Source organism: Botryllus schlosseri, chromosome 11 (assembly GCF_051294905.1).
Source record: "Botryllus schlosseri isolate E-star chromosome 11, Bs_hap1, whole genome shotgun sequence".
NCBI classification, from domain to species: domain Eukaryota; kingdom Metazoa; phylum Chordata; class Ascidiacea; order Stolidobranchia; family Styelidae; genus Botryllus; species Botryllus schlosseri.
The window spans coordinates 19,607,952-19,624,524 of NC_137246.1; the positions used below are offsets into that span (position 1 = coordinate 19,607,952).

The 16,573-nt window shown below is 41.1% G+C and overlaps 1 protein-coding gene across 1 annotated transcript in view; it reads left to right on the forward strand.

Annotated features, from left to right (window-relative positions):
* The window catches only part of LOC145449768 (uncharacterized), an 82,367-nt gene extending 76,745 nt beyond the window's left edge, over positions 1-5,622 (forward strand). The window contains exons 6-13 of the mRNA XM_080328191.1: positions 37-601; positions 668-750; positions 874-1,030; positions 1,091-1,944; positions 2,220-2,272; positions 3,652-3,759; positions 3,967-4,161; positions 5,209-5,622. Of these exons, the coding sequence (XP_080184317.1) occupies positions 37-601; positions 668-750; positions 874-1,030; positions 1,091-1,944; positions 2,220-2,272; positions 3,652-3,759; positions 3,967-4,161; positions 5,209-5,403 (2,210 nt within the window). The 3' untranslated portion in view covers positions 5,404-5,622. The remainder of the gene's footprint in view (positions 1-36; positions 602-667; positions 751-873; positions 1,031-1,090; positions 1,945-2,219; positions 2,273-3,651; positions 3,760-3,966; positions 4,162-5,208) is intronic.
* The last annotated feature ends 10,951 nt before the right edge of the window (positions 5,623-16,573 follow it).

Genomic DNA, 16,573 nt, shown 5'->3' on the forward strand with positions numbered 1-16,573 from the left:
TAGAACACGTCGCGACATTGGTGTTGCTATTTTCAGATGCGTCGTCGCCCGGTGAATTCTTCCATCATGCTTTAGAATTCATAAACAGCGGCGAAAAAGAGAATCGGCATCAGTGGCCGGCAAGCAGCGACTTCCGTAAAAGCAAAATGAGAGACGAAGAATGTGACATGCCCAAATCAAAACGAATGAAGACAAATGATAGAAACTGCGAGAACGATTATTCTATTTATAAAGCAAATCTGACAAAGCCGAATTCGATTCACGACAATGATAAACACGAAGGCGGCAGAAGACATTATCCTGACCAAATTGACAACAAAAACAAATTGAACTATGCCCCGCTGCCGTGCAATCCACTCGTACGATCTCTAAGTCCGGACCAGAAGTTTTTTGTGGAAACATTCAAGCGGGAAGTGACCAGCGCGATGGCGCACGCGGCGGAAGCGTCCGCTCTTCGCGTGTTACAGATCTTAGAGGGGCAAGGAATTTCTCTGGAGCAAAGCATGAAAAAATACGGATTCGATCACAAGGCCAAGCGCGATGACATTTCAAATCGCTCCATAGATCAAAGACGCCAAAACGAACTTCCGAGCCAGAAACTGTAAGTATCATCCTACATATTTATTTACCGCTTGCGTATAAACCAATTCGTGTGTTCTTAATTTAGGGACACTAAAAAGCACGCTTTCAAACTACAAAGACATGACAGCAAATTATTGTCCGATAGATCGAAGATTCGACATCATGACGGTGAGCAGAAAGACTCTATGTTATTTCTGTATTTCTTTGCGTTTGTCAGCAAAGTCGGTGCTGGTGACGCGATTGTGTCGGATTTTCATTAAGAGTAACAAGACCGCCTTACAACCCTTTCAGACCTCGGTGACAGGAGGTTAGAATCGCAGAAACGCTACCGGAGCTCGAGAGGAAAAGACGAGGAGGCTGCTGACGTCCACACAGAACGCAAAAAACGGCCTTCGTCCTCATTTCATGAAGATTGCAATATAGTAGATACCTCTAGCGAAAATTCTCGGTATGTCAACCCCGATTATAGGATGAATGACATGGTCCGAACATGCGCTTTGTCATTCAGAAAACGCAGCGAAGATAACGAGCAAACCCAGGCCCTGTCCTTGGTGACTACACTCAACCGTTCGCCAAGAAACACAGCGCACGATTCCGGTAACTCGACTCCGAAGTCACTGCGTGAATCCGGCATCAGCCAATCATCTACGCAACTCCATCCGTTTGTCAGGAGTCCGACGGACACGGTAAAGAGTCACTTCACTCCTCCCTCCTCTGGATTCCCCGCAGGCTCATCACTACGCCACGCTCAAACCGATTACAGCCACAACGCCGAGGATAAATTTCCGAGGAGTCGCAGCGAGCACTCCGACCGCGGCAAACGCGTAGACAGCCGCGAAGGATTCAGACACGACAGAGAGGCGAACTACCCGCCTTTTCCTTTCGCCCCACCGGTCTCACCGAAATCGAAGACCATGAAATCACGCGCCATTCCGTCATACAAGGACGATCGAAAGTCATCCCTAGCTATGAGCGAGGAAAAGCCGCAAATTGACGGAAGCATAGCGACATCACTCGCACTGCAAAGTATGTCGGGCGGAAGCGCGTTCAGGAAACACGAAACGCGAAGGTCGCCGATTTCTAGTGGTATGCGATCGCTACGCGGTAACGGAAGCCCGGAGAACAAGTCCTTTCCGGCGCCGAACCCGTTCGGCATGATGTATAACCCATTCGCAAACCTGCCGTTTCCACTGGGCGTTCCACAATCACCTCACCTCGCCGCCGTGTCCTTTCTCGCGTCTATCAACCAGAGACAGAACCAAAACGATTTCAGGAACGTGCGAAACAGCCAGGCTACCTTGCCGCAAGATCGCATTCCGATGCATCCGTCTTTGAGAGGCAATCCTAACGGACCATACTTGGGTAAATGTTCTTGTGTATTTCTATATAGAGTTGTAACTACATTGACTACTTTATGGGATAGTTGCTCAATACCAACCACGAAAAGGCTTATATTCGAATATTTTGGTACCATTAGACGCAACACTCGTAACTTCATACCGGTTTACGAATAACAGCGACTGAGAAGAATAGCTTTAGCCGCAGCTGCAGTCTACAAATTTCTTATATTCCTCTGTTTGAAGCGCAATAACTCCTTCGATGTCGATATCCTCATGCAAATTTATACTTAATTGCAGGTGATCATCATGGATATGAAGTAGACGCAAGCACTTACGCCTTTCCCAACAATATATCCTTTTCAATATTGCAACGTATATTGTTTATAGTTTCGTGCGTTGAGCCAAAAGTTTTTAAAAAGTATGGTCGCAACATTGAGCAGAAAACTTTGGCGCATAGTGCTCAGTGAGATTGAAATAGCCATTCATATTACTTTACTTGAGTGCGCTACAATGATAGGGATCACGTTTTAGATTCTTCCTTCCCATCGCGCCATTGTGTGTATTTTAGCTCTCACAAGTTACCACAATGAGTTCACAGATTTCAGGACGCAGGGTTTATTTCCGCGTTTCACCGCCCGTTGATTTGCATCCTTCTCTTTGCGTAGGCTACTGTCCGCGGTAAAATATAAGTAAATAAAAAATTCCTTGTATAAACCAGCACATTTCTAAGTTTTCAAGTAGAGAAAGGGACCGAAAGCTTTGTTACTCATAGAGCCAAAAACACCCAGCATGCTGGTTAACCCATTTTATGCAAATTACAGTGGTCCTATATAGTACAATGCAAATGTATATGGTTGTACTGCCATATAACTTCGAAATTAGTAGGTACCAGAGTTAAATGGCCATTCAACTTCGCAAAGTCGTTTCGACTCCTTTCTTTCCCCTGTATTGATATTCTCCTGGTGTTTGGAATCGGTCAAAATACCATACACATAAGGATGATGATCATTTCGTCTATTTCAATTTATCAAATATGAACTTTAAAATATGTCCGTGGCGTTAAAATGAATTTCTTTCCATCTCCCACATTCGTCAGCGTAGCCAGTTGGTTCGGTGCGGCTGTTGCATAATCATTTCTTTGTTGGGGCCCAAAATCGTACATGTGGAAAATCGAATGATGATTTCGTAACAATGAACCAACTGCGAAGCGTCCCAGTTTGCAGTTAAATATCTTGTATTCCTCACAACGCGGGCTCAGGACCAACACCTCGCCAGGAGTAAAACAAGCGGAGCATAGCATGAAGAGCAAATGTTATAACGATTTATAGCTGAATTCAGTCGACCAGTCATGGTAATTTTACCGGTTCCATTGTTTGAAAATACAAGGGTACCCAGAAATGCGCTTTAAGGGTCTATATATATGTTATATATTATGTACATAGGCTTACTAATGAAGCGTCCCACTGAAAAGGCAAAGAGTATTGCTTTGAAGGTGACATTTAGGCATGATTTGACTGCAAGTGATGAACAAAAGGTCAGAATTCGGTTCCCGACCCAAATCAAGGGTGACATGCCTACTTTGGAACTACTTATTTACAGGAGAATTCAGTACCACAATAATTAAAATCAGTGTTTGATATATCAAATCTCACGGAACCGGTGCATGCTCGCACAGTTATCTCGATACCGTGTTTGTGATTCCACAATTTATCCTTGACTAAATGCTCACATCCAAGAAGGCTTAACTCCACAACATCTTAAAAAGGCAAAGCTAATGTTCTTCTACACAAGATACCCGAACGCAAACACACTCAAGACCTACTTCCCTGATGTGAAGGTATGAATGCATTTTCTTCATTATTGCCCTATTTAGACCACTTTGAATTTTATGCAGCAAAATCTGACGGGTACCTATTGTGTGATTGATACTATCCCCGATCATTAATGAGTTCATTTCGTGCTATAATTTACAAAAAATGCATCTATCTGGCACTAATACAGCAACCAGCGTTGGAAAATAGGGTGAACGAAACTTTCTTTACAGTTTACCAGGGCAATCACATCTCAGCTGATAAAATGGTTCAGCAACTTCCGGGAATTCTTCTACATTCAAATGGAAAAATTCGCCAGGCAAGCAATAACGGATGGAACGCAAGACGCCTCCGTGTTGCGTGTTACGAGGGACTCCGAACTCTACAGGGTTCTTAATCTGCATTACAACAAATGCAATGAATTCCACGTAAGCACTGCATCTTTGGTCAACATCTTCTGAGTACGGGTTGTGGTTTGCCTTACGCGATTACGTTGCGTATACATTCGAGGCAATAATCGACGTTTTAATCAAATCGTCTTCAACGTGTATGGACAATTGTCCATTAATGGACATGTCAGAAGACGGCCAAATCTTGGTAACCGTCATCGCAATTCACTCTTCATGTTCAATTGTAGCCTACTTCAAATGGTCTGTGACGGCTTTCGTTTGCAAGCCTTGCCATTTTGAAAACTTCAGCCGAGCAATCGCACGATTAAGCACGCAACTCCATTTTTCGGTAAATATATATCACATATGTCGTCGTTAGAGGAAAACCGCAGGTAGCATCGAGGCAAAGCGTTTCAAGAGAACCATTTCCATCATTCATCTAAGCACCGCTAATTCAATTATTCTTTATGTATGAACTGGCGAAAAAGATCTTCAGTGTGTCTTTACATCTAAAAATTGTTACAAATATCGATCGAAATGCTAGAGCTACCGTACCACCTGCTATCGGCTTGTTCATCACGTTGCCTGGAAGTACTCAAACTCACATCTCAAACCACTCGAAGGGCACTCCGCGGAGAGCGACGCAATCATTTGTCTTAGTAACGAGAGAAGCTATGACTAGCCCAATATTATAATATACATTCTTTCGGTTATTGATTATCGCTCGTAGTGTGTTCTTTGTTACAATTCCAAGTTTGCGCCTCTTCGAATTGGTATTACAGTATTTTATTGTTGTGTCCCAGTAGTCCGAGTGATTATTTTAAGCATTACCATTTCTTGAACGCGTTGTTTGAATAATTCGAAGTTTTGATAATAGAGTGTCTGATTTGGGTTGCATTACTATAGTTTTCCATTGAAGAGAATGTTGCATTCCTTTGATGAAAGTTTAAATAGGAAGCGGTCACTGGATTAGCTAATAGATGGAGGGCACACATCATTATTTCTCCCAATTAGGACCAGCATATTGGGAATCCATATTGTTCAGTGCGTCACATTGCAACTATATATGCAATCACCTTTTCGCAGGTTCCCAGCTCCTTCCTGAACGCAGCGGAAGCCAGTCAACGAGAATTTTTCAATGCTGTGAAGGCGGGAAAAGATAGCGATACCGCGTGGAAAAAAGTAATCTACAAAGTGATCTGCAAACTGGATACGGAAATCCCGGAATTGTTCAAGTCTCCAAACGTTCTGGATCGTCTTCACGACATTCGCGATCAGTAGTCGCGCGAATTCTAGTGATGTGAATATGTAGTATTGATATGTTTAGCATTGCTTAGGTTGGATACCTATATATACCACGCTTCGACTGCCGAATCAAGGTTCTCGTCAAATCATTCATTCGAATGCCTATTTTCTTCATCTAACCAAGAGCCGCTGTTCCTGTTGTGCAATTTTTCTGTTGATGTCAAAAAGCAAATAAAATTCTTCATTCAAGGCAAAGCTTATAGGTTCATGTTGTGTGATTTTCGTCTCGATTATACACGTCTTTGACTGTATACCATAATTATTATATTTAACAGAATAAATTGGAATACACTTTTTATCATTGGTATCCAGACAGAACTGACAGCTTTCTTAATGGCGTACCTGTGTTGTCAGTATCAGTATCAGTTTATCAATATTTTTATCATTTCCAAACACCAAAAAAATGCGATAAAATGAAAAGATAGGAAGGTGTCGAAACGACTTAGAGTAGTCTTTGAAATCAGACACCTACCTGGGCCTGCGCGATGTAAAAAGAGACATGTGTCGTGTTGTATCTCTAAGACACAGATGGTCTAGGTTTGAGCTTCCTTGTACACTATTAAAGAGAATCGCTGATGATAATTTGTGAGGAGGGCATCATTTCTGCGGAGAGGTGGTCCCAGATTCCTTGTGTCCCAACGTGTAATGATATAAGCACGGCACCAAAACCCAAAATTTATCAGTTGTACGATCTACTTTGGCTCCTTGGCTATACCAATGTTACTCATGTAGACTACAAGTTGGTCTAAACTTCTCTATTGACCATCCTCAATCTATAGTTAGACGACTACGCCCAATTAAGTAATTATGAACATGTTCTGTTCAAGTACAGCAGTATCATCAAGCAAAATATCTTATAAATATATACTATAAGTTTTGAGAACACTCTGTTTGGCTGTAGTGTGGGCCTTAGCGCATTACTTCATTCTTTTCTGCCTCTGACATGGCGTATTGAAGTAATAGCGGGATTTTCACAGTGTCTGTCAATTTTAATACAATAAAGATAAAGATGAACAGCTTTCCGTCGTGGCTTACGACCTTGCCGAAATTGGTACCGTATTGAGCGCAAATCTCAGCGATGAACGAGCGCATTACGTGGTGATCGCAATCGGTATGGTTACAGAAATTCACGTCTCATACACGTCACACACATCCTCGTCAACGTTGAATGATTTCCTTTTGAACCAAGTTACATCGTTACTACTTGGCATCTACTTAATTTTGGCGGCCGATGGATGAGGCGAGTGAACTTTATATCTACCGCGGAGTCGTATTACCAAAAAATTTCCTGGAATCCAAAGATCTGATTAGGATGATATCTATACTTGTTATACCGTAATATTGGTATGAAGTCCGTCAAACTTGCGACGAAGGAAACATTTAGACAGCTTAATCACTGCATCCACCCATCGTGATCGGTAAATGTGCTGTAAGGATATCGATTTCCCAGACTCACTTCCTTCTGGCAATATGCATCCATAGCGTGTGCTTTGATTATACGTGATTCTTATTCCATTCCGGATAGTCGCCGTGACTCATGACGGTAGAATGATGAAGGATATTGTATCCCTCGAACGTGGCAATACCTTGTGACATTATATCATACCAGCATGAGGGGGAAGATTATAAGCAGTAGCGGCGCTGCAAGGATTTTGTTTGGATGTACCCATGCCTACACATATAATCCAATCGAGTTTTCATTTCGAAGAAATAATTTTCCCTCGAGATGCATTTTGATTACAAAACACTGTGTCACGGCTCAACTTATGAGTGGGGTGAATCTCAAGTTAGAGTTTAAAATGCATATTTGCACATTCATTTCGTACAAGTATGCTCCTGTCATATTTGATCAATATAACTCAAGTTTACGCACATACATGATTAGAATCAACCGTACGAAAAGCGTAACAGCTGAATTTGCACGGTTTTTTCCTTTCACCGAAAATTCAATTGGGAAATCGATTTCGTGCACGCGGTTATCTCAGAACAATTGCATGCTACAGGCGATAAGAACTGTAAATTGAGGATTACATCAGTTTGTACTTTCATTCTGGTCATCATCATCATCATCTCATTGAAAAAATCTTCAAATCAATACACCACACAATTGCGATATAATGACAAGAGACAGGAGGGTGCCGAATCAACTTGGAGTAGTCCTTTAATCAGACACCCACCTTATTGACCTACGCATGCAGCATGTAAATAAGAGGCATACACACTGAATTTAAGAAAAGATAATATAAAAGGAAGCGACTAAAAGGAATGCTGCGTGTGTCGGTAGGCGAGGTCCATATGTCAGATTGTGGTCCCGTAATCTTGAGGGGTGACTAACACATCAGTCTCAACTCAACAGTGTTAGCTGTACTGTAGTAGAACGTGCAACTAGGAATAACCAATATAAAATTGCAGCATTGAATTACCTGAATACTAACCCCGTGGGCGTAGGGTTTCATTTAAAACAAATGGTCCGTCATATATAACATTGAGATCATCATCATCATAGTCATTGGTTTATTGGCGATTTGAAACACAGCCAGGAAACATTAACAAAGGAATAGCCTGACATGCAGCGTTACTACGTTATGTACTATGAAATGTCGTATGGATGCGATACAATGAAAAGATAGGAAGGCGTCGAAGCGACTTGGAGTAGTCTATGGAATCAGACACCCGCCTTGGCCTAGGCGATGTAAGATGCTTCTAATCCATCACATAGCTCTTTGTTATACAAATCAAAGGGAGAATCATACTATAGGCCTATAAATAGTTTTATAGCATGTTTTTTTGCATCACGCGCCTTTACATTTTACGCAATTCTTGATAAAAGTTGAAGTAAAAAATTGCATGAAAAATAGAAAAAGTTGCAAGAAGTTGCAATTAAAAATTCCTACAAACAGCTTAAAACATCAAACTATACAAATTCTGAGTATTTGGGAAGCTAGCGGAAGCCGTGAAAAAAGTTGCAAAAGCTGCAAAAACTTGCCGTTGTGATGACTAGGGCAACTTTTTGCAACTTTTGCAGCTTTTTTACGGCTTCCTAAATACTCAGAAGTAATGTAGTATGGTGTTTTAAGCTGTTTGGGAGAATCTTATATTACAGCTTTTTGCAACTTTTCTGCATTGTCTCTTGCAACTTTTCGATTTTTATGTACATTTTTGCAAGTTTTTCGATCGCATGCAACTAATTTTTTAATGGAAATATTTGGTCTTAGATGTAAATATATCGCTTGATTATTTCACTGTCGCTTAAATTTGAGTTCATTTCTGATTTGACGTATATTCTGGCTATAGACCGCCGAAAATTATATTTTCAATGGGCAAATTTTTTCAGACTACTGATTTTGTTGAAGTCACCAACACTGAGTTTTGCCACAGCGCCTTGGATACGGATCGATTCGATTATCTCATACCCTAATGATTTCAAGGAACTTGTCCATAAATGCAACTTCTGTGAAAAATAAATGCAACTCTCCACGGATTTGACTGCAACAAAAACTTGCCCTAGTGATAACTAAGCAAAAGATCATTATTGTGCTGTGATATTGAGGTTTGGCCGAAGGTGTTGACCTTTTTTCTATATACTCACCCCTATCAAACCCCGGGGCTGAACAGTGTGACATGGGTCAGGTGATCACCTTTTCCTGTTTCTTTCTTAGTCATCATCATGTCAAATCTTCGAGATCTATGGTCAATTGGTCATTTTACGCCAGACCGATATTGCTAATTATTAGGGCACGTTTTTGTTGCACTAATATCGAGAAAAAGTTGCACTTAATTTTGACAAAAGTCCCGCAAAAAGTTGCATTTATAATTTTTGATGAGTTCATAGAGTACTCGAAAGGTTCCGTTGTACTACCTAGCTCCTGCAGAGCTGTCAAATTTATTACTTTGCCATTTCGCGGACATATCTGGCAAGCCATAAATTCTAGCGAGACCGCGAAAAATTACATTTTATCCCGGTATGCAGCAAGAAAATTACGCAATCCAGGAATAATTCTCCCCCAAAAGTCAAACAGCATAGCGATAACCCTACCTCTAAAACAAGCCAAATAACACACCCCAAACTTTACCTAAGGCGTAGCAGAAAAAGTCACTCTTGGCGACTTTACCAAAATCGTTAGCCTGAATAAGGTAACCCAGGGAAAATGTAATTTTCGGCGGTCTCGCCTGGGCGTTCGTGAAATGGGAAACTATCTCAAATTTAAACGAAAGAATTAATGAAGCGATCTATTTACATATTGTTCGGACACGGTCGTGCTTGTCAGGGGTAGGCTAATGAATGCGAACCTTTTTGAAAGGTTCTGTGTGAATGTGAACGCGAACGTGAACCTAATGAAGTGACGTCACGTCACGTCACTTTGCTAATTCCAACCCTACATTTCGGTGAAGTGATAGTATATGAAATAATGTACCATTGTACACGATACCTAGCGACGACTCGGGCCAGATTAGGCCACAATGTATCAACTGGGACAGTCAAACACTGGCGTAGCCAGAGAGGGGCGAAAGGGGCGATCGCTCCCCCAAAATTTTAGAATTTTTTTTGTAAAATCAATAAATAGAACAGTATTTTTGGGCAGATGAATGCAACCTGAAAATTTTCTTCGAGCTTCGCGCGATTTAGTGGCCAAACAGGTGTTGATTGTATTATCGTTATTCCGAAAAAACATTCTTCTGCAAATGCCCATAGTTGAATTTAGCTGCATTCTCAATTATGAGAATACACAGTACCAGTATAGATAAATTCTATAGAGTAACCCGAGGTCGTTGAGTTGATTGAGTCTATCGGTGTCAGTTCAGTATGGGGATTGGGGACTGTTAGTTCTGGCAATTTCTGTTCCGGGACACACGAAGACATAATAGAGTAGGCTATACACGCGGCTCCGCAAAGTGCCCTCTCAAAATAATTGACGACCATAAAACCGACGCATGTATTCCGAAGCCTCCTTCGATGTAGATTTTCGGCTTCTTAAATGGCTGGCGCCTAATGATCTTGTCCCTGCAATCAGACCCCTCCTACATAAGTGCGTTTTTTAAAATTTGGTCTGGTATGTATCAGTGATTCCAATCTTTAAAGTGGCGTCAATCTTTACCAGAGGTTACTAAATAACCGTGCTTCAACAAAGTAATTATAATAAGAATGGACACCACTCATACACGCGCGCCAATAATAATAATCAAATTCTTTCATTTATTCAAAAAAAATTAACGCTCCGCGCGACTAGACCCGAAATTCACCCTCATCGTTAATTACGTAATGTCAGCGATTTGGGCTCACCCGTGAAACGATCGCCGAATACAAGCTAGTTGGCAACTGTAAGCTTCCGTAGGGTGATCGCCGAATACAAGCTAGTTGGCAACTGTAAGCTTCCGTAGGGTATGTGCGTGTGCGTCTAAGAATCATCGTGTGCATAAAAACGTAGTAATGAAATTGCCCATGGAAGGATCAACGGTTCTGCGAGATGTTCCCACGGGGGAGCTCCTCAAAAATAACTAGCCCCCTATAAAAAAAATGTTTTTCTAGCTACGTGGCTACGACCTTGCGTGTGAGTGATCTTTTGAATGGAGACAGATTTCTCCGCAAGCCATGAAGTAACAGCAATAAATGACAACTGTTCCGCCTGGCGCCCACCCTCTAGAAATTCATAAATAGTATTGCCGTGTGGTATCAACATATACAAGATGTACAATTAGGTGCCCCCTGAATGTTCGACGACACCACTTCTATCAGCCCTTCCGGTAAATCTGACGATGAAAGCGTATTTGCAATACGCAAGTAATAATCTAATGAATCAATTCCATTCATTGACCAAGAAAAATTTTCGCGCTTCGCGCGAATGTTTTTACGCCCGGGATTTTCACAATCATAATATTATCGCATCACTTCATCCTGTGAGCGGAATACATGCATAACGATTGCCCCAGATGTTGTGTTAATCATCCAATAAGGGCCCAAGACCATCGTTTTTTACCTATTTTCCTTATCTTTATGGGGGGAAGGGGTTCATTTACGTCATCGAATTCCCCCCCAAATATTTTTTCTGGCTACGCCCTTGCAGTGAAATGATATGTTAATCCAATAAAATCACTATCTTCCGTCTCTTGGCCAACAATTTCGATGAGTACTTGCAAGGGAATAGGACAGACCGGCAGACAATGTATTCGGCGTCTGAGTATTGCTACATTGATATTGAACAGAGTGTGAAACGAGTTTCTATACTTGCTACCGATATCACCCCATTAACAAGTTATACAGCAGTAGCCAGCACCCTTATCGCAAGGATTTGGTTTTTATGATACAATAAACATATGAACATGAAGTCAAGATATACGCCTGCTAGATTTGAACGATAGGAATTTCATTGATTGGCAGGGTTGTAATGACTCGAGTCATGACTCGACTCGAGTCCGACTCGAGTCACGATTTTCTGATGACTCGACTTGACTCGAGTCATTTTTTCAAAATACGGAAATGTCTCGACTCGACTCGAGTCAATCTGTGTATTGACTCGACTTTGACTCGAGTCATTGCGCATGACTCGAACCAAGTCATTGACTCGAGACTCAGACGGCCAAGACCGACATTTCATTGTAATTCCGAAGCCATCACACTATTGGGATTTCGTCTGTTGGTACTGGTACTTGAAAATGCGACCAGAAACTGCTAAAAGTGAGGAAAATTGTCATATTATAAATGCGAACTATTCTACATCACCAAACAGAGTTATCAAAAGTGGGTTTAACAAGACTTTAACTGGAAACTGAGCAGTCAACACAATGACTTGGACTCGGACTCGAGTCATAATTCCATGACTCGGACTCGGCCCTCTGCTCGCTGACTTGGACTCGGACTTGACTTGGTGGTGAATTGAAATGACTCGACTTGACTCGAGTCAAAACTATAAAAGTGAGATTGACGTGTGACTCGGAGCCTTGTCACTTGGTTACAACCCTGTTGATTGGTTCAATAAGCATCATTCGCTGACTATCTATGTCAGTGGTCGGGAACCTTTTTGGTCTGAAGAGCCATGTTAGCCCCATATTTTCCATTTCAACTACCAAAGAGCCATACATGTCAATCAATTGGTACGCCATAATTGAAAATCCGTGACGTCATGATAGTACTAATTCGAACTCACTACATATGATCCGTCGTGGCCGCTATGCTTTCTCTGTAAAAACTCGTAGGCTGCTAATCATCATGTGATAGCGCAATTCGTCGTAGTTAGCTCAGATTTTATAATAGTTGATATTAATCTAATCTAAATATAGCAGCGATTTCGAAAATCTAAATATTGATGGACTTCTCAATTCAGCGGTAAGATCAACGTTGCACTATATGCCTACATTTTAACGGTAGTAGGCCTACTAGAAAGCTACTTATCAATTTGGACGTGGATAGCGAAGCGTTTTTTGTAATTTGAACTTGTAATTGGAATGTCGCTTCCAAGGCTGTTCATTTCTCGGTGCAGATCAGGAAGACAATGTGTATTTGAAAACTAGATTGTCACATAGGCGTCTCCATGTATGCTATATGCTATCCTCTAGACTTGATCAACCAACGTATGGTGCAATCTAAGATTACGCAGCGCGCGATGCCAGGTATATGAAATTCGCTAGGGATATTGGTCGCTGGCGCTACAACCACTTAAAATTGAGGATTTTGTAAAGGGGTCTGAGCCCGTAACCCAGGATGCGCCACTGCCTTCACCTAACCAATACATTTTTATGCTGCCACGAGAATAATTATTCTGGTCTTAAGAAAATTGACCAACAAGTTGCTATAATATCGATAAAATTAAGTACAAAATTGAAAATGTGTCACAGAGCCATATCTTATCCCCAAAAGAGCCATATGTGGCTCGCGAGCAATAGGTTCCCGACCGCTGATCTATGTAGTGCATTTCTCTCTTCATGTTGTGTGATTGCGAGTCAGGCTCATAGCAGAGAGTCACTAAATGTTCACAGGCGGGAAGCTGGGTATTTCGAGCAAACTTTTGTAACAAAGCAAGTAAAATTTTTGAGATTGTCAAGGTGCATGCCCGTTTAGTCTTGATTTTTTATGCTGCCGGCACCATGCATAGAGTGTCCGCAGTTCAAATGCAATAAATTTCAACCAGAGATGTTATAATGAAGTGAAAATTGTAATACATGAAAAAGGTTCACAGTGCAGAACCTACCAAGGTTCGTTCGTGAACGTGAACCTCTAAATTTCCGAGGTTCACACACAGAACGCGAACGTGAACCTCACGCTTACCACACCATCCATACTGTGCATCAGAGTTGGATCAATTGTAATTTGCAATTGAGCTCAATGTAATTAATTACACTTTTTCATGTAATTGTAATTGTAATTGTAATTGAAGCATTTCTATTTTGTGTAATTGTAATTGTAATTTGCTAAATTACAATTTCAATTACATTGTTATTGAAACGTGACAATCACAACATAAAATAATCAGCCTATTTACATGGTAGTTCTATGCGTGCCTCGTTAACTTATTCAGCCATGCTAAACTGTTTCCAATACTACAGTAACAACAGAAAACTTAGTGAATTACAATATAGGCCAGGGGTGTCAAACTCAAATTGCGTCGCGGGCCGGATTGAAACCTTCAGAGCACACGCGGGCCGGATCAGTCAAATGATTCCAAACTGTTATCTCAAAATCCATGTCCTTGTTTTTCACTTAAATACTCAATTATCAAGTCTATATACATAATAATATATTACCCTAAATCACGGACCATGTGGTTCTATATACTATCAACACCTTCATTAGCAAACAATGGAGATGACATAATTACGATGATTGGCCGGTTGAATAGATATATAAACTACTAAAACAGCGGCGTTACCGACGATATACGTTGGCGTATGTTATGGTTTCTTTTTTTGTCGTAATCTGACAATATCGTCCTGTGTATGCATTGTGAGGAATACAAACGATTTAACCGTAAATGCAGACGTTAAAATTTGGTTCATTATCATTATATCGCGATTCGGGTTTCTCTGGAAGCCGAGGAGCCGGTAAGTCATGCGTGAAATAGGATTGCGACCACAGATATTTAAATTATATTTTTAAATCATAATTATATTCTCCATGTAACCTGCATATACCGGTTTCCAACTGACGTTTCCACTTCTGCAAATAACTACGTTTTGGTCCATTTTCCATTAATTGTGAACTCACTGTGCACTTTTTGCCCTCTCGGAATTGGGTGTAAATGACAGCGAATTATGGCTGATGGTGACTACAGTGTAACCGCAGCACGCGACTGTCGGATGTGGCTTTTTGACATAGTCGACATTTGCTGTCTTGCAGGGTTATCTAATGACAGTACGTTATTTCGTAATAAAATCTGAACATTTATTAGAAATGCGCTGGATAATACAGCAGTCATTTTTCAGAATCACTTCGCGGGCCGTATGTTTGACACCCCTGATATAGGCTAAACCAGTGGTTCTCAAACTAGGGGCGCGCTCCCTTGGAAGGTGTGAAAGTATCTGAAGGGAGGCGCGAAGCTCCGGTAAACTTAAAAAATGTTCCGCGCTTGGCGCTATTTACCTCCATTTCATAGTTACTGCTCTGTGTATAGTCCGAATTTCATATTGGAGAATTCTCACCTCAACAGTCATAACCTTCCATACCATCAAATTATCTGTCAGGATTGCTAACATTCTGGTTTCATTGGGTGATATGACGATAAGGTGGGCACGAAATATTTCACTGTCATAAAAGGGAGCGTGTCTAAAAAAAGTTCGACAACCACTGGGCTAAACTAAATCCTAATATTTCAAAAATGGGCGAACAGCAAATAAACTCTTCTGAAACCTGTGCTGAACCATTTCCTACACCACTTTCCGAGTTTTTTAATCTCTGACCAGTACTGAGGCTTGGTGCAAAAATTGCAAAAAAAAGTTTTAAGTTTTCAACCAAGGCTTCATCAAATTTGATCACGCATTTGTAGAGATGTTATCCCAATCTTACACCCAATCTTAGCCAAATTTACTGGAGCCAGAAACTTTCTGCACCCTAATGTTCATCAAATGCAATCTAACAGTTTTTGAGCAAGTGAAAATGTAAATGCGAACCAAAATGTTGTAATTCGCAGTTATCAGGAGCTTCTTTACTTTTGCATTTATTTTAGTTTTACACACCTTATCGGTATCATCCTTTATTGCTGAAGCCTTACCTATTACATTTCATTTGCCTTACTGAGCTCTGAGTATTCGTTTGATTACATTTCATTGACTGTCTTGTCGCCTATTCGCTGTTAGTCGTTGTCAGTCGCTCAAGCTTTTGGTTGTTATAAGTCGCTTAAAATTTTTTTCTGTGTTTGCATTTTTCAGTACCTAATGATGATGAATAGTTCGATTTGGCGGGAGAGATAGCGTAGTGGTAACTATAAGCGCCCACCAATCTGACGGCCCCGCTTCGATTCCAATCGGAGGTCTATCTGGGCTTCTCTTCCCACCGTTGCCGTTCTTACGGCGACAAAAAGCCCAGTAAAAGACCCGACGAAAGAAAGCACTCACAAGGAATGGAAAGAACTAGTAGAAAGGGCCGCGGCTTCAAAAAAGATCAACATCGAAAAGAACTGTGACATCGAGCACTCTAGCTAGGGGCCGAGGTGGATGTTAGACTAAAGGATCGCTACCGATGCGTGTCGTTCGACATCCTCCTATCTGTTCATGACATCGCATTGTTCAGGTGTGACTTGTTCAGATGAAAAATATAATCCAACGATGTTATGTTACATCGCCTAGGCCTAGGTCTGAACTTAAGACTACTCCTAGTCGTTTCGGCATCTTCCTATCATTCATTGTATTGCAGTCTTTTGATGTTTTGAAGTGATGAAATTTTATGAATAAACTTGAACTTCAACTTGAATGTGTGATTTTCATAGCATGAAATTTGATTTTGATTCTCTTTCGTCACCATGTGGACGAAGTACATAAATGTTGTACAACAAAGTCACGTGATGGACAGCTGATTGGACAAAACAAGAGCGTCGCTCTGAAGCAAAACTTTGCTGTGAGGGTTATGTGTTCAGTTGTGGGGTTAATAATAATAATCTATAGTGAGACTATAGAGGATGTAGGATGGAGTGACGACCCATTGTTCTCCGTTTAGGCTGGC